Source organism: Talpa occidentalis, unplaced genomic scaffold, assembly GCF_014898055.3.
Source record: "Talpa occidentalis isolate TD23 unplaced genomic scaffold, MPIMG_talOcc4v2.1 talOcc4.14, whole genome shotgun sequence".
Lineage (NCBI taxonomy): Eukaryota > Metazoa > Chordata > Mammalia > Eulipotyphla > Talpidae > Talpa > Talpa occidentalis.
The window spans coordinates 61845762-61863831 of NW_023601433.1; the positions used below are offsets into that span (position 1 = coordinate 61845762).

General features: G+C 42.0%; 2 protein-coding genes across 10 annotated transcripts in view; one reads left to right on the forward strand and one right to left on the reverse strand.

Annotated features, from left to right (window-relative positions):
* The window catches only part of BEND7 (BEN domain containing 7), a 79209-nt gene extending 71322 nt beyond the window's left edge, over positions 1-7887 (reverse strand). For 5 of the 9 annotated variants that reach the window (XM_037510628.2, XM_037510626.2, XM_037510625.2 and 2 more), the window contains exons 1-2: positions 6747-6843; positions 4392-4475 (exon numbers count right to left, since the gene is read on the reverse strand). In XM_037510628.2, coding sequence (XP_037366525.1) covers positions 4392-4475; positions 6747-6807 — 145 coding nt within the window. In that variant the 5' untranslated portion in view covers positions 6808-6843. Of the gene's footprint in view, positions 1-4391; positions 4476-6097; positions 6123-6746; positions 6844-7769 lie in introns of those variants that run through there. The other 4 variants (XM_037510632.2, XM_037510633.2, XM_037510634.2 and 1 more) reach the window with 4 other exon arrangements.
* A 180-nt stretch (positions 7888-8067) lies between these two features.
* Positions 8068-18070, forward strand: part of PRPF18 (pre-mRNA processing factor 18) — a 93682-nt gene continuing 83679 nt past the window's right edge. Inside the window, exons 1-2 of the mRNA XM_054695100.1 lie at positions 8068-8292; positions 14857-15080. The gene's annotated coding sequence lies outside the window, so the exon portion shown is untranslated. The remainder of the gene's footprint in view (positions 8293-14856; positions 15081-18070) is intronic.

Sequence of the window (18070 nt, forward strand, 5' to 3'; positions counted from 1 at the left end):
CGAAAGCAGAGGATATGGAACATGGCACAAGACGCACTGGGTCTGTCTCCTCAATCTACTTCTAGCAGCCTCACTCCCCTCCCACCTGCTACACATACTGGGGTTCCACATGTGGGTGCATTTGAACAAAGCATTTCAGATGGTTTTGAGGGCATGGTTTTAGAGATAGACAGACCCTGGTTTGTATTCTGGTTTTGTCAGTGAGTTAATTTGTGAACTCCTCAAATTACTCATCTGTAAAGTTATAATAATAAAAGCTTTCTTGGGACAGAAATAGGATAACATACAAAGTTCTTAGCGCAGTGTCTGGCACACAGCAAGCTCTCCAGAAATGGCTCCTACTGTTATTGGCCACATTGCTAACCCCAACAACTGGGCCCTCTTGGACCTTCATTTTACTTGAGACTGCTTTTCCCTTGTGGAGCTCCAGCCACAGGTGTGGTAAAATCTCTTAGGAAGAGAGGTCTAGCACCCGAGCCCTATCAAGAGAGGGACAGGGCACTTAACTCCAGATAAAGAACCCCCCATTTTATATATGGAACACCTACTTCTCATGGGGGAGAATTAGACGTGGTGAGGGGCTAACTCCCTAGTATGGAAAAGTAGGTAGGAATTTTTCAAGTACGTCATTTTTTGGGAGATTCTAGGGACCCTGGTGGGGGCAGCTACCATCATGGAAGTCAGAGAAAAGAGATTACAAAATTCAGAGATCTCCACCCTGTTCAACTGGCATGGCTACTACACCTTGCTCCTCATCTCCTGGAAGTTGTGTAACTGAACTGAATGTTCTAAAAAGAACAACTCAAATGGGGCCGGGAGTGTAACTGAAGATCAATAAACAGTTGATGAATGAACAGGTGAATGATACTGAAAACGGACATTTCAAAATTATACACTATAATAGTAAACCTAAAACAAAATCTAATGAGTAGAGATTTTATTAATGTTTATATTATGGTGGTGAATAATAAATTAATCATCTCATTGAGATACTTTCTAAAAGTGCCATGCCATAGCTAGACTCTCCTGGATGATACTCGAGTTTGCCTGACAACACGACAGACATGATCTTTGGACAAGTTCTCCTATTTATGAGCAAGTCGCTTAACTCTGACCTTCAGTTATTCCTCATCTGGTAATGGGGATAACAACAACCACCCCAACCACCTTACAAGGATACTATAAAAGTGCTATGAGATGACAGATGTGAAAGCACTTTCTAATCTATAAAGGGCAACCCTCACTTTAAGTGGGCCGTGGTGACTCTCACCCCTCTGCCATGGCTGGAGCTCCCCTCTATGTATCCAAATCTCTCCCACAGCTCAAGGTCTTTCCAGAGCTCTCCCCTCCATGCTAAATTTTATCCTTCCCTTCTAATTCTGCTCTTTCTCACTGACCTAACAATTTGTCATTTAATTAACTTTGTCTCAGATGGCTGCACTGGGATCCCAGCTATGGCACTTGCTACTTGCCGATCCCTGGCAGACCACCATCTCTAAGCCTCATCTACAAAATGGGGATGACGACGATGCTCGCAGATCTGCTGTGAGGAGTATATGTGAAGTACTCAATTCAATGGTGTGCACACAGCCAAGTGCTCAAACAACTGTAGCTGTTATGATTACAGATATCCCTCCTGAGCCATTTCCTGAATTTGCCCTATTTTCCCAGCTAGATCTTAATCCCTGAGAGCAGAGTTCTAGTCCTATTTATTTTTCTGACTACCTCCAACCCACTCCTATTCCAGGAAAGTGCTAAGTTCGTTTCTTAAAAAAAAAAAAAACAAACAAACAAAAAAAAACAAACCCAAACAAAAACCAAACCTACTGAATTGACAAAAATGAATTGTTTTTCATTAAACACTGCTCAAATTGTTATTGTAATCCCATCATAGCCAGTTTGAGAAAGTCAATGTAATGAACCTCTTCTGAATCTGTTACCAAATTAAAAATGTGTGTGTGTAACTCCCCAAGCTTTCAACCAAGCCATTCCCATTATTGAGCTACCCTATCCTGTTGGATGTGCTACACCAGACAACAGTGTGAAAACATTCCAGAGAAACAGATTTGATGTGGGAACCTCAGCCAAACTGTAGAGCACCTTTTCCTCCCTGACACACGAATTTTAATCTTGTAGGTGCAGATAGAACCAAAGGTAACACTTCTATTTGAACACAGAAAATCTTATACAACATCTTGAGTACTATGTTCTGGCATTTTGCTCACCAACTCCCTTGGATGCCCTAAAGATCCACAGAATTATACACCATAATAAGTAATATTTTGGACAGGCTCGAGCAACTTACAGTACAAACATGACTTAAATCTATGTTTTGACAAGAGTACTATAAGCTAAAAAATGTCCATTTTATGACATTGTCAACAACAAAATTCTTAATTTCATATGTTATCAGTAACTATTCCCAACTGCTCTAGAAATTATGTTTGCGTAATCACCTGCTCTCCATCAATTTTTTAAAATTGATCCAGAGATCACAAAATAAAAATGTTCTCTGGGAACCATTATCACACTTTCCCCAGAGTGAGCAAGAGATTGAGAAATAACTCAGGCACATTTTAACACTGTTTCTCATTGTCTCTTGATGGGTAAGGCTTGATCAGTCATTTTGCAAGCTTATCCCAAGCCTGGTTTTCATGGACGTTCTCTTATCTTCCTGAATTCAGCATGGGAAAAAGGGAAACAACAACGTCTGTCCCTGTCAAAAGCACAAGTGTTTTCCGTGTCATCCTCCACTCTCTTGTATCCAGAATAACCTACTGTATTGGAGTCCTTCCTTACTATTTTCCAAGTTCCCAGCAGAAGCCTGCTTTGTTGGAGAACAACTAATCAAGGACACCATGTTCTGTTTTTATGATAAATGTAAATTTTCTACTAGAAAGCAAATTCTTCATTTCAAACAGCTAAACTGAGCCGTATACAGATACAGAATTCCAACTGATCAAGTTTAGGAAACTGAAAATACAGAATTCCAACTAAGTGTAAGAAACTAAAAGAAGTACAATCCAAGAATATTCTCTTCCTGAGTCATATCATTTCACTAGATTATTAACCCTTTGGCTTTTAGTTCTTTGAACAGTAAACAGGTGCTGAGAGTAGCACTGGCTTCAGTAATATCCTCTCCTCGAAGGAAAGATCCATGAGGCTTCAACGACTGCTTGTGGGGGAAAGGCTGTAATTTCCCTCCTGTTTTACCTCTATTCTCAGAGTCCTTTGCAACCCACTCTTTCTCCTTAAATCAAGAAAAAGCTGCTAGTGACAGAACTCTACACATGGGCTTTCACATTGTTTTAATTTACTCACACTGATCTAAGCAGCAACCCTGCTTCCTTAAGCACTACCACACCTCCTCAGGGATATGGAATTCTGGCCCTTTTAATCACTCCCGCGTGAACTTTCTCATCCATCTCTCTCCTTCTACAAGGGGTTGCACAGGTGCTGAGGACGGGCGACATGGAAGCCAAACACCACTACTCCTAGCAACAAAATTCTAAATCAGTTCATTTTTGGCTCATGATCTGCAAATAATAAATTGCATATGCAAGGTCCTTCATGAGATTATTTGTACCAAAAACTACACATGGAAAGAGTGGCCACATTTTGGGCCACCTAGTTATCCTTCATGCAACGATACTTGTTGGAAGGCCTTAAAGAAGCTGCTTTTGCTCTGCTTGTCCCCAAGGTAAGCTGGGAATGAGGAGGTAAGAGCAAAGCATGGCTATTCTCTCTGACCAAAAATGTGGGTATGAAAATGAACACAAAGCCAGGAAAATGAGGAGTTGCTCAATAATAACTAGTACTATCAAGAGGTGGTTAGGCAGACAATCACACTTTTATTTTCTGTACGGTTTTGACTAGATTTAATTTAATTTTGTCATGGCAGGATTAGCAACCAGGCCACAGAGGTGAAGGGACATTATAATAAGACAGCACATTAATCCTCTATCCCACCCAAGGCAGAAGCAAAACCAAACAAATAGCAGCTTCCTGGAAATTGAATTTCTGTTATCCAGATGTCAAAGATGTAATACCCCAATTACACAAACTATTGCCAGTGAAGCATGCCAGCGAATATGCAATGTAAATGGGGTGAGCGCAGAGCCACAAAACTGCACAGTCAGCATCTGGCTCTGGGAGTGAGTGATAATTAGCACTGTGTGTAGACACTAATAAACATTTATGTCTGAAATTACAACTTTTAGCAATGTTAATAAGGGATATATTGGCAATCTGTAAAATAAAAGGTCTTGAAAAGAATGTCATACATAAAGCAATGGCAGACATTTCCCGTTCTGGCACAATCTTATTTTTTTCCCCCTAATTGCAAATGGTCACACTGTTTTGCTGAGAAATTAATTGACATAGGAACCTACCTAAAAAAATGGGTTGTGTCTCTTTGGCCTCCCCATTAACATCGTTGCTGAATTCTGAGCTCTTATATACCTCATGGTGATAATCTGGATGAGAAAACAACCGAAAATTAGAGTTCTAATGACCTGCAAGATATGAATAAGCAATAAGGTCTAGAATCTCCTTATGTATAGTATATGTAATCTATATTTCAATTTATAAGAATTTGATCAATCACAGGATTTGGGGTCAATATGTAAAACTTTGCTTACTCTGAGGAAGCACACAAACTTGAAATATTTACTTTGACTTCAGAAAACAGCTTTATCACACAGTTTTCACAGTAAATTTGGCCACAGATGCCAATTACCAGGTTTCTTATCTTTCAAATGACAAGTTTGTTGATGAGAAAAAGAAAACCTTGTCCAATCACAGGCCAGGGGAGGATTCCAAATTTATCTCCACAACCCATTTTCATAAGTACACTGATAGTAAACTTTAGAGTTACCCGGAACTCTGTTTTCTCAGTTTACCCAGAAAGATCCTAGTCTTTAAGTAGCTTACAGGGAAGCAAACATGAAAAATACTGATTTGTCATTTCAAATATGGTATAATTTGGATAAGAAAGCAAGACTCTCACCTTTCACACAAGTAAATCTTTTGTATTAGCTACTGTACTTTAACATGTGAACGTTTATTTTCTAAAAATGCACTTGGCTGAGTAGAGAGAAGAATCAGACTGATACTGTTTTTTAAAGGAAAAAGAAAAACTTGCTATGTCAGATATACTTTAAAATATGTTCTTACAAGTGTCTAATAGAGGTTACTATGCTTTGTCAATCTTCTATTTCTAAAAAAAGTAGGACTGCCTAGTTTTCTTCCCACCAGCTTTTCCATTTTTTTTGTTTTTGGACCTCACAGGACAAGGTCTATCTACAATACTACTCTCGCTATCAGGATAAAGCAGCAAACTTCCTGAGGTCATAAGTAAGAAGGCAATCCACAATCCTGAATAAATCAGATAGACTAACAGACCAGTCAACATATGGAGTGACTTCTAAAGTACAAATGACAGGGTAATCAACACTGCTGGAAAAAATTTACATAGAAAGAGGGAAGAGCCAAATATTTTGAATACATGAAAACTATTTCAGGCCTCTTTCATTAAACAGTAGCCAAACTAAATCAGGGGAAACAGACAGGACTATCAAATATTAAAAATGTCTATTATCAGACCATTTTCAGACCAACTGAAAGCAATCTTTACCAAATCTATATCAGTTTAGTTTAGCTTAACAGCTCTATTACTTGCTATTGCCTCCTAATTTTCATCAGCTTACATGTGCCTTCTTCAGGTTGTGAAAACACTAGGCTTGCTCTCTACTCTGATGGCAATGCTAGATAAAACCATCAGGAAAAGTGGACGGGTTCTGTGGTTTGCTGTTGACCTCAAATTGCTTCAAAAAAGATACTTAAACAGGATGGTTCTAAATTCAGTATCAGAACTTGTGATTTTTACAATGCAAAAAAAAAAAAAAAAAGTCACCTGTCTCTAATTGAAGGCGACCAGTGCATTTTGATAGACATTTTTCTCTCTGCCCTTAAATTCTCATCGTTTTTTCAAAACTCAGGAAAATAAGGACTCTAACAAGTAACTGAACAGACAAGCCTACTCAACTTTCTCCTCCCCTGACAAAATAAACCCAATCCCAAAGCCTACGGTGCACACCTGTTAAATCCTCAGGAGCTGGCTGGAATTTTTTTTTTTAATGATACTTATCTGACTGATAAGCGATGTGCTCTAAAACACCTTTCCAACCCAAATCACGTCTCCGGAAAAGATGTTGCATGTCAACAATTCTTATTTGGGCTTGCACACCTAACGAGCTCCTTCCTCGCTCTTGAAAGAACCGGCACCACCTTCTCCCCTTCTCTTCCGAGGGGGGGAAAATCCTGACCCCCACAACCATTGGTCGGGCTCCGCGCTCGCACGGCCTGATGGAAAGGCAGCTCTCCCCCACCCCCCAACCTGGCCGCAGGAGTGGAATACCAAAGAGGGCTTTCGGCTCCCCAAGTGTCATTGTTTGCTAATTTCAAGATGTGCCCTCCGACTTGTTTACGCGGAATAACCTCCTGCCTTCCCCCCACGAACAACTTTCCTCGCCGCCCGGCGTGTGCGGCCGCGGCCCCCCACGGGTGGGGACTTTGGGGGTCCCGGAAGCCGGGCCCCGGGAGTTGGCCGGCCGGGCGGCCGGGGCGGGGGGCGGCGGCGGGCCCGGCGCGGGGCTGTTGACGCGGCGCCAAGTCCTTTCTCCGCCGCCCGCCCGCCGCCCCCTGCGCGGCCCCGGCCCCGGCCCCGGCCCCGGGCCGCCGCTTACCTCGGCTCACCAGTTTGAAGCTCTGGGATTTCCGGCTTCTTTTCCTCTCGGAGAACTCCATGGTGCCGGCCGGGGCCGGGGCGGGGGCCGGGGCTGCGGCCGGGGGCGGCGGGCGGGCGCGCGCGGCGGCCGAGGCGGGCGGCGGCGCTGGCTCTTGTCACCCGGCGGGCGGCGGGCGCGCCGGGACCAAGGTCCGCGCCTCGAAGCCGCAGGGGGGAGGCAGCGCCGAGGGAAAAACCACCTCAGCCCCCTCGGGGGCTGCGGCTCGCGGGGCGCGGCGGGAGGCGCTTTCCCGGGAGAAGTTGCCCCCTCCTCGTCGCCGCCTCCCGGGGCCCTCAGCACACCCCCCGGCCCCTGCCCGTGCCCGCCGCGCTTCCCCACGCCGCCCGAGCCGAACTTTCCGTTGGGGAGCGAGTTGGGGGCGGGGAGGGCGCGGCGCGGCGGGCCGGTGCTGCCGGCGCCCTGGGCGCTCGCCGCGGGCCGGCCTGGGCGCAGCGCAGGACGCGGCGGCGGCGAGCGCGGCCCCGGGGACGCGGCGGGCTGGGCCGAGGGCGGCGGCGTTGGCGGCCGCGGCGGGGTGCGAGCCGGGTCGGGGCGCTGACCGCCCCCGCGGGAGGAGGGGCGCCGGAGAGGAGGCGGCGCCGCCGGGACCCCGGGGCCACCTGCTGGCGGAGCCGGGCCGCCGCCATCCCCGGGCCCCGGCCGCCGCCGCCACCCACCGGCCTGGACGCGCGGCGCCCCGAGGACGAGCCGGAGGCCGCGCCGCTGCGCCCGCGGCCCGGCCGGCCGGTCCTCCCGCGGGGACGCCGGGGACGGCGGGCCCGGCCGGCGGCGGGGGTCGGGGCCCGGCTCCCGGCCCCGAGCTCGCCGGCCGCCGGCCGCCGCTCCCCGGGGCCGACCTTGTTAGAAATAGTCGGGGTGTCGGGGACCCTTCTGGCCAGCCCGCTCTTCCCGACTGAGCCAGGATGTCGAAGGGCCAGAGTCTGGGTTTTAGGCAAGTTTTAGGGGGCCAAAGAAACTTACCCAGCTGTGCTCTGCAAGGAAACGAAAAAGATTTTAGGATGTATTGGGGAGTACAGAAGAGTGAGCTGCGATTATTTGCCCCAGTACAAAGAGGGTCGCAGGAAGACCTGGAGTTATAGGCAAGGAGGGAACTTGGAACGTGGTGGTGGGAAGAGAAGAGGGGTGTAGCGTTGGGGGGTGCTCCATTCCTCTGAGGACTCTTAGGGAAGAAATGGCCAAGGAAGGGCGGCTCAGAGCACGCTGCCACCTGCACCAAAATATGCCCAAATAATTCAAGGCAACAGAATGCTTTTTATTAGTTTTTAATAATATTTATTAGTTTTATATACTACACTGGGGGAGCGGAGAGCGCACCTTTTCTTTCTCACAACATCTTTAGGGTGGGGATGGAAGAATACACCGCCTGGGAATGGCAGTGCAGAATGTGAGCCGACATGCTCACCCCGAGCTGTGTGAGCATCTCTAGACACAGATACAAAGAGAATAGAGAGTGGACAACTCATCCAGCACGACGCCAATTCAGGTAGCCCCAGAAGCGGGGAGAGGTAAATAAGGAGGGAAGGTGTGTTGATAAATGTGTTAAGTTCCACCATGGGTCTCACTTAAGTGAGGGATCCACTCGTATTTCGTGGGCTATATAGAAAACAGGACAACCGCCAAGGAAGGGAGAAGTTGAAGCCAACGAATATAAACCTACACACACCTGGAGAAATAAGGTGACCAAGCAAATAGTGAAAATGGCCTGGTACACATCCTGATGTCTTAGTGGTTGGCAGCAAGTGGGGAGGCTGGTTACACCTGGTCAGGTGTGAGGGAGAGATGTTTGTTCAGTTCCATAAAGTAAACCCTTAAGCAGATTCTTGACCTTTTGGTCACTATCTCTTTGGCTATTATGTTGAAAGTTCAGGGCCCTTTTCCCAGAAAATATGTATACCATAAACAAAATTTTGTATAGATTTCTTGGACTTCGGAGGTCCCTTGCAGCTCTGAAATGTGGTAGAAGAGATTAAATAGAGATTAAATAGCAGGGATTAAATCAACTACCCTATTTGGTTCGCTTCCATTTTCTCTTTCTTTCATTCTTAAGACCAGGTAGCTTTAAAAACCTGAAGACGTTTTGACTGTTTCTGAAGAAACAAAGCATACTTTTTTATTCCCTAGACCAGGGGCCCTTTCTTACCTTTTTCTGTAATGCCTTTTTTAAATGTTATTCCAAAAGCCACAAGGCTGAGTACCATACTGATTGAGGAACATTTAGGATCGTTCATGCCTTGGAGCATAAAATGAGATTTTATTATGCTTAAACTATGATGAAATCATTGAAGGTGTCATTCTAAGAAGCAAGTCCCTAGGGGAGATATTAACAACTTAGCATTTTCAGCTCAAGTGGGAATATGAATTCCATTTACTGAAGAAAATATTTTAGGTAAAGTTAAGAATGAAAAACTTTACAGTGTTTTAAAATCATCATTTTCCCTGACCTTTTCCCCTTGTTCCCAAGCTGACCTATGAGTGAATTGGTCTGTAGGGGCCATCAAACGGTTATTGTTCTCTTTGTACATGCCTTTATATAATTAAAAAAAGTATATATTCATAATTAGCAATAAGTAAACATTATGATATTTACTAAAAAAGATTGTTTTAAGTGTATTAGTCTGCTTTAGATGCCGTAACAAAATGCCATTGACTGGGTGGCTTAAACAACAGAAATTTATTTTCTCACAGTTCTGATGACTAGAAGTCCTGGATCAAGGTCTGGCTGGTCCATTCCTGGTGAGGGCTCTCTTTCCAGGTGGTAGACGGTATTGTTCATCCTGAGGGGTGGAGAGACCTGTGATTTCTTCCTCTTATAAGTGCTCTACTCCCATCATGAGGGCCGCACCTGCATGACCTCATCTAACCTTAATTACCTCTCTCCAAGCACCATCACATTGGGGCTTAGGGCTTCAACATATGAATGGGGAGGCATACAATTCAGTCCAGAGCAGTATTACTTTTGATAAATTGGAAGTAGTTTTTGTGTTAGAGTATCTTAGGAAGACTTATAGGAGATATACAAAAGTTTTAGGACTACACGTTTATGTTATTAAAACTTAAACTGGTGAAATATTCGGTGACTTCATGTAGGCCAAACATCATTTGACCTTTCTAAAATGCAGTTGATTATAATAAGTAAACATAGGTTTTTATCTTTCACAAAGACAGGTAATTTGGCTAAAAAATACTAAGTAGTCTTAACCCTAATTCTTTTTTTTTTTTTTTTTTTAAAAATACTCACAGCACCTAAGCTTACAATCATACTAAACAGGTGCTTTTTTTTTTTTTTTTAATAGAGGCATGCTTTTTATTTATTTATTTGTTTGTTTGTTTGTTTGTTTTTTTGTTTATACATGCACTGGGTACAGTCAGAAGCGTGGGAGGGTGAGAGAATTCATCACCAGAGCCAGAGCGGGGAGCAGAGCAGGCAGAAGGACCGAAGTACACTGCTGAGGGGAGCAGCGGGCGGCAGGAGAGGTCTGCACGCCATGTGGGACCCTCCTCCGGTGGCCGGGGAGCGGCCGGGGATCGAACTGGCGCCGCAGAGGCCGCGGGCAGCTTTGCAACCCAGCGCTCAACCGCTGCGCCACCGGGGAGGCCCAACCCTAATTCTTTTTTTTTCTTAAAGATTTATTTATGCAAGAACCGGGGTATAGGCTAGATGTGTAGAAGGGTGAGAGGATTCACCAGAGACAGAGTGGAGGCAGAACAGGCATACCGACGAAATGCACTGCCGAGGCGAGCAGCAGGTAAGACAGGAGTGGTTTGCCGTGGCATGTGGGTATCTCCCGGGCGAGCAGGAATCGAACCCATACTGCAGAGGCTGCGGACAGCTTCATGGCGCTGCGCTCAACCGCCTGGACCACCAGGGAGGCCCCACCCTAATTCTTAAAACTCTTTTTGGAAACTCTTGCTAAAAGAATAGTATTATGAAAATTTTCCTCTTTATTTAGAGCTCTGCTGACCAATAGAAATACAATGTAAGCAGGAGGACAAATCAAATCAGATTAGCTAAATTTCAAGCAGCTCTATGTGGCTAGTGGCTACCATACTGGACAGCTCAGATTTAGGGGAGCAATATAATTTGACCCTTATTAAACATATGGATCTCTTTACAACCTGATTTTTATTTTGCTTTAATAATAACCCTCCAAAAGAAGGAGATGAGCAGGATAGTAGTATTGGACTTGGTGCTTTTTATAAATTAGTTAATTTGGAGTCTCGAATTAAAAATCCCATCACTAAAAAGATTCTTGAATTCATCATGAAGAAATGATAAGTATAGATATAACTTTTCAATCACTTATCAGAGGCTCATGGAAAGAAAAGGCAGTCTTATGGTGGCTGCAACTTCTCAGTTTGTTGCTGGCCTAAGTCAAGTTTCACTTTCATTTACTTTCTAGGTTGTAGCTTTTGTAATTTAAAAGAAAGGAGATAGTATTTACAGGAGACTACTTAAATGAAAATGAGATCTTGGAAGGCCCCACAAATACTAATATTTATATGGGGTTTCTCTTAGAGGAATGCAAAGATGTTTCAACATTATCTAATTCTCTTAATTGCTACATCTGGTTGATAGATATTGTCGTTTGGGTGATGCCTGCTTGTGAAAAGGGTTTGAAATATTGATGTTTAGCATCATGTGATATTAGTCTGTGCTATCTGTAGTTGAGGAGATGCAATTGAGTAATCGTACACTGGAATCACAATTCCCCTTTTTATTGTTGAGTGAAACTCCAAAAAAAGTTCATATTTCCTGTGGCAAGAGGGAAGAAAGTTAATCTGGAGGTGTGTCCTCTGTGTCAGACTTCCTGGGTTTAAAGCCCACTTTGATTACTTCTTTGTGTAGCATCTTGGGCAATTCAGAATCTCCCATCACCATATCCAGAAACAACTGAATATAAAGCATTGTTAACTATTGCTAATAGAAGGGGTAAATGGCATCAAGGGAACAGAAGGCACAGCCACTATGTCTCAACTGAGAGAAGGAGTAATAAAGGAACTAAGGATGAGCCTGGGAATCAGTGCTCTCCAGAGAGAGAGAGCATGCAGCCTGCTGGTAGCAAAAGACTTTATGGAAGGTAGGGCACTAGGTAGTCTACAGCAGCAGAGTCCATTTCACAAGGCAGTGCTGAAAGGGTGAGTTTGGAGCTGAGAAACAATCCAGTGAGTATTGGTATTTTTTTTCTTTTTATTTTTTAAAAGATTTTTTTATTTATGCATACAAGAACTGGGGTACAAACCAGAGTTGCGGGGGTTGGGGGTGATGAGTGGATTCACCAGAGACAGAGTGGGGAACAGAACAGGCAGACTGACTGAAACACACTGCTAAGGGGAGTAGCAGGCGAGACAGGAGAGGTCTGCTGCACCATGTGGCTTGCTCCCTGGCTGGCCGTGGGATAGAACTCATGCTGCAGTGGCTGCGGATTGCTTCATAGGTTGTGTCTTAATCCCTTGAGCCACCAGGGACACCCATGGTATTTCTTTTCTTCTCTTACGTCCTGTGTTCTTCACTGGGGATAATCATTGTACCTTTCCCCCATCTACCCCTCCTCATCAACCCCCCCCCAGAATGACTGTATAAAAGGCAAATGAATTAATATATGTAAGTGTTCAGACTGATGACTAGAGCAGTGTCTGTCAGCCCTTCCAGTGGACTCTTATTTATTGCTTCATACCTGGCCTGCGACTTGAGCTGATCTCAGGAGAAAAATGAGACACTGCCTCTGCCCTTGTGGAGCCTCATCTTTATTACCTTTAAGTAGATGGATTTTAGACTCCTCCTAGTTTATAGTGTAAGGACTAATACTATATCAAAATCTACCTTCAGGAATTTAGAAAACCTTTTCCCCTAGTATACAAGTTTTTTCTTTTTGGTCTAGCTCTTTTGAGAGAAGTATACATGGTATCTTTCTGCATGATTCCTTAAGTAAAGAAATCTGTGTGGAATGAGTGAACATATTCCTTCATTCTTTATTAACTGCCTACGCTGGGTCAGGCAGTACTCTAGTCCCTGGAAAACTGAAGCAAATAAAATGACCCAGAATTCTTGTCCTCGTGGTGCTTAGATTCCAGGTGGGAAGCTGGGGAGATAGCAGTAAACAAAATAAAAAATATGGTAGAAGTGAGAAATACTCTGGACAACAATGAAACCAGAAAAAAATGTAAATTTCATTCTTTTTTCTCAAGTCTTCTTAAAAAGCATCTCATGAAAATGCGATCTTGGAAGGCCCCACAAATACTATTATTTATGTTTATATGGGGTTTCTCTTAGAGGAATGCAAGGACATTTCAACGTTATCTATTTCTCTTAATTGCTACATCTGGTTGGTAGATATTATTGTTTGGGTGATGCCTGCTTATGAAAAGGGTTTGAAATATTGGTGTTATGTATTATGTTGTGCTCTGTGTGTGTGAGTATTGATGCCTGTTCCAGGTATATTCTGTATTGTTTATGGGAACCAGGTACTCCAGGATTCCAGGAGAGACTATGCAAAGAAAAGTTTTCCTTTCCACATAGAGACTTTGGTTAAATTTGAGTTAGGCTCTCCTTTTTTAAAATATTTCTTCATACTGTTATAAACATTTTCTCTTTTTCCGTCAATTCAGGTTTGTTGTACCAAGTTGCACAGATATTCAGTCAGTAATAGAGTCTTCTCTCATTGACAGTCTTAATTCTCTGCTAACTGCCAGATTGATGGTTATTGTGTCCAGTGAGTTGCTTAAATCCGATCTTTTTTACCTTTATGTCTGAATGTCAACATCTCCTTAAATATGAGTAGGGCTTCTATGTTAAGTTCTCTTTTTAAAATTCTTCCTCTTTTAAATATTCATGGGAATGGCTGATCTCCAACCTATGAAATAAAACTAAATGTTTTAGACTTATCTCTTTCATTTAATTCCCCCATTCTAAAGACTTTAGAAACAGGTCTGAAAATTGTAGGAACCACAAATTTAAAAAGTGTTAGTTTGATATGTCTGAAATTAATGCTTTAATTTATTCACCACAGAATGTCTTCACACATTGCTGTTTTCTGTAATTTATATCATATACTGTCTACTCAAGTTAATGTGTGAAGCCCAAAAAGGAATATGAAAACTATCTACAATATGGTGATGGAGAAAAGGGTCTAACAAGGAGTAATGGGGCAAAATTTAAATAAGACAAAGTGAAATAGAAGTTTCAGAAACACTGTCAGGCATTTAAGATATGCCTACATGGAATAAGCTCTTCAGAAAAAGACTTTAAAACATTTAGAGGAAGCCTACTAGAAATGGATTAGACAAAGTTCTAGAAATTATTTCTGTAGGGAATGCAGAATTGTACTCATGGCTTACAACATGGACTAGATAATCGAATAGGCTTTTGTATATCTCATATCTTCAGTTTTCAATCTTTGGTTAATCATGTCAAATAAGGTTTGGGATAAAGGTCAAATGAACAACTATAGAAAAGAGAGATGTATTTTGTCAATATGATTTCATTTATTTTTCTCCCCAATGGGGAAACTGACGGTACTTTCATTCACTTAGTTGTCGCTAATTTAATGCTGGTGAAGGTGCTGCGTGATAACTCGAGAGGACTGCCTTGTGTTCTAAGCAACAAGACCTTGCCCTTCAGGAGTCCAGATGAGAACTGTAAAGGCAGAATGACAGCATTGTGAATCAGTTTGTTTCTTTGTGAGATTAATACTACAATAATTGTGTTTTTATATGTTAGCAATTTGAGGTTGAATTCATTAATTCACTGAATCTCTGACCTGAATGCAAAGCACTTGCTACTAGGTTTTAGGCTCTGTAGGTCCCTGACAGATTGCTTCTGTCTTCAATGGGTGTACATTTTGGTAAGCTGCTATGATGAGAAAGAACTGCTATCTTTACATGGGCCATCACTTCGAAAACATGAAATTCAAAATGGGAAATGGAATCCACATAGGTCAGTTCTTGGGGGTAGGCAGCAACAATGTGCTGGAAAAGGTTCTGGGATGGGTAAATTTGGGTTTATTTTCTTCTATGATGTTTAATGAACTTGGCTTTATTCTTGTAAAAGGGTTCTCCAGGAAAACAGAACCACTGGGAGAGATATGAGATTCATTTAAGGTGTTGGCTCATGTGATGATGGAGACTGAGAAGCCCCCTGATTTACATTAAACTGGAGACCCAGGGAAGTTGGTGGTATAATTCCAGTCCCAAGACCTGAGAACTGGAGGAGCTAATAGTTTAAATCCCAGTCCAAGGGCAGAATAAGACCTGTCTCCTACTTCAAGTAAGCAGGTAAGGAGCAAACAGGGTAATTCCTCCTTCTGTTCTATTTGGACCTTAGTGACTTGGATGAGGCCACCCACATTGGGGAGCAATCTGATTTACGAAGTCCACTAATTCAACTGCTGTTCTCATCTGGAGACACCCTCCCAGGCATATTCAGAAATAATGTTTAATCTGGGTACCTCATGACCCAGTCAAGGTGACACAAAAAATTAAAACTCACAACTCTGAAGTCATATTTCAGTGGATGGCATTTCTTTCAAACAAAATAAATTTTGGAGTTCTTCAGAGGAGACATAGCAGGATAGTTTCTTACCTTTGCTGTTCATGCCTTCAATGAAAAGCCTCATCCTGTTCCATTTTTCTTCTGTACTCTACATGCCCCTCCCTCTTTATCTACTCTGTTCTCAGGAAAGGCCTGCTTTCACCTGGGCTGCTGGCAATAGCAAATAGGGGGAGCAGAACACCATTCAGCACCCCAACTACTGCTAACCCTGAATTAGCATGTGCCCATTCCATCCCCATTGGACTGACCAAAGGGCCTCTCACTTCATCTGTACTGTCCTTTGTAGTTGAAGCTTTGCCCAAGAATGTTTTGACTAGATGTATATCTTATGGGGGAAATGTCATTCTTAAAAGCAGCAAAGCAAACAAATGAATTGGTTATCTGCTATAAAACTTATGTGATTTGGTGATTCTCCTGAGTTCATGATTCGATAATCAGCAATTAACTATCTAACAGATACATTTATACATTTTTAGTAATTTTTGCTATTTCATTGAAATAGTCTATAGTAGTATATACTATAATAGAGTTTGTATATTATATACATAACAAATGTAAATATATCCCATATTTGCTTTTAGAGTAATCATTTAGTCCTATGAAGTAATGCTGCAATAGTTTCATTTTCTGAAGAATTGAGATTCCTTTTTTATGAGAACAGTTAACACTAAAGATAAGAAAGTGGGAAGTAGATTAGATCTATTCATCACTTTAAATTTTCACCTTTTTGCTAAGCTTGTGTTAGTGTTTTTTATTAAAAAAATACTTTTTTGGGATCATTTTGGCTGATGCCTACCCTGTACCATCTTTAAATTTCCAGGTCAGTGTAGTTACATTTTATTCTTGTATCTTTGATCTACATGTTTTCTGAATCTGGCAATGCACATTTCCTTCACATTTTAAAACATCTCTACAAGCACTTTTCTTTGAAATTCCCAACTCCCTTCCAGGAAATGAGAAGAGACTTTGCGCTTGTCTGTATGAATTGTGCTGACAAGTAAATTTTCATATGGCTACAACACCATATGCTTTTTAAGGATGAGCCAACTTGCTCTCTGTCTATAGTTCACCAATCAAACATTTCCAGTTATTTAAGCATCTTAATACTCCAGGCTGCCTCTGTCTGGTTCTACTGTTTTCAGACTGCTTTTGTGCTATTCATATGTTTTAGGTACATTTTTTTGTGGGAAGTTAAAGAGGCAATCTATACTTGAGAATTCCCAGTTTTTAAGTCTAAGGTATCACTCCTGGTTGTTATCCCTCTCATCATTTATCATAACTTAGGTTTACCTGATTTGGGGGCTGAAGAAACGGAATAGGCACACCCACTTAAACCTGAATTTCACATAATGAATACTTTAAATTTTTTAAAAAAGGATAAGTATGTCCCATCAATATGTGGGACATATTAAGAAATTATTTTTTCTTTATGTGAAATTCAGATTTACTGAGTGCCCTATTTTTATTTTGCAACCCTATCATTAATGGGAATTTCTGCAACTTTGCCACTCTTCGGTCCCTACAACTTCACCTGTGGCTCTGAGTGTAGAGACAGGGAAAGGAGGCATAAGAGTGGAGACTATGTGGTCCCTGAACTGTTCATTGGGTATCTGTAACCAAGCCATGTTGTACTTAATGATATACTAATAGTATGTTTGGTTGAGGTTACAAACCATATTACTACTATTTAGTGAGATGAATGTGTAATTCTGCTTGTAAAATGTTGTATGACAAGAAAAATAGTATTATTTGAGGATTCACAGCTTCTCTTCATCCTTACCTTGAAAAGGAGAATTTTCTTTTCACCTGTATTGTTTCCTCTTGCATGGACCAGGTTAAAGGGAGATGGAAGTAAGTTAAATGCAGCCAAGACCAGTTTAATTGATCTCAGAAAGGCAGTTAGATGAAAAAAGAACAGAATTTGAGAGTTAAGTCAGAAGCAAGAACAAAGTGATATGTTTGGGACCATAAGAGAGGCAGAGGGGAATTACTGAAGAATATGGAGAGAAAGGAAGCAGGTCCTGGAGGTGGTTTTCCCACTGAGGTCCCTGAGATGTCTTAGAGGAGAAAGAAAAAGATTTTGAAGTTTTGCTGTGGGTTGTAAGATTTGTCCCCTTTTGGCATATTTTTGAGAGACTATAGTTAATATTTTTATTTATCTAATGACTTTTTTGCTGTCAGCAGTGATTTTTCTCTGACTGTGAATTATCCTGAGTTATACCAACATAAAACCTAGCTTATTACATTCTGATCAAACAAATGTTGGGTAGCAAAACTGTAAATCTAGTACCTCATTTATTCCATCATTATAACATTCCCTGAGAAGAACTAAAACATTTATTCTCATCAAGAACATTAACAGATAAATTGACATCATCTATTCATATCTTTATGGTATGACTTTTTGCTTTACCTCCTTTCTTCCTTTTCTCTTCATAGGGTTAAATGATTGTGTGACATGACATGTAAGCATGAAATAAACAGATATTTTTGCCATGCAGATAGAACTTATACTATAATTAATGGTTTTCTTTTCTTTCAAAATTGTGCTATAGATGCTGAAATCTTTGTATCTCTGCATCATTGCATTGTGCTGCATTTGAACATTACATTGTTCATAAACATTGGGATTTCCTGTTTTGAAATTACCTTCAGAGTCAAATTGCTTTAATTATCCTCAGTAATGGAAAATCTTTATACATAAAGAGGCATT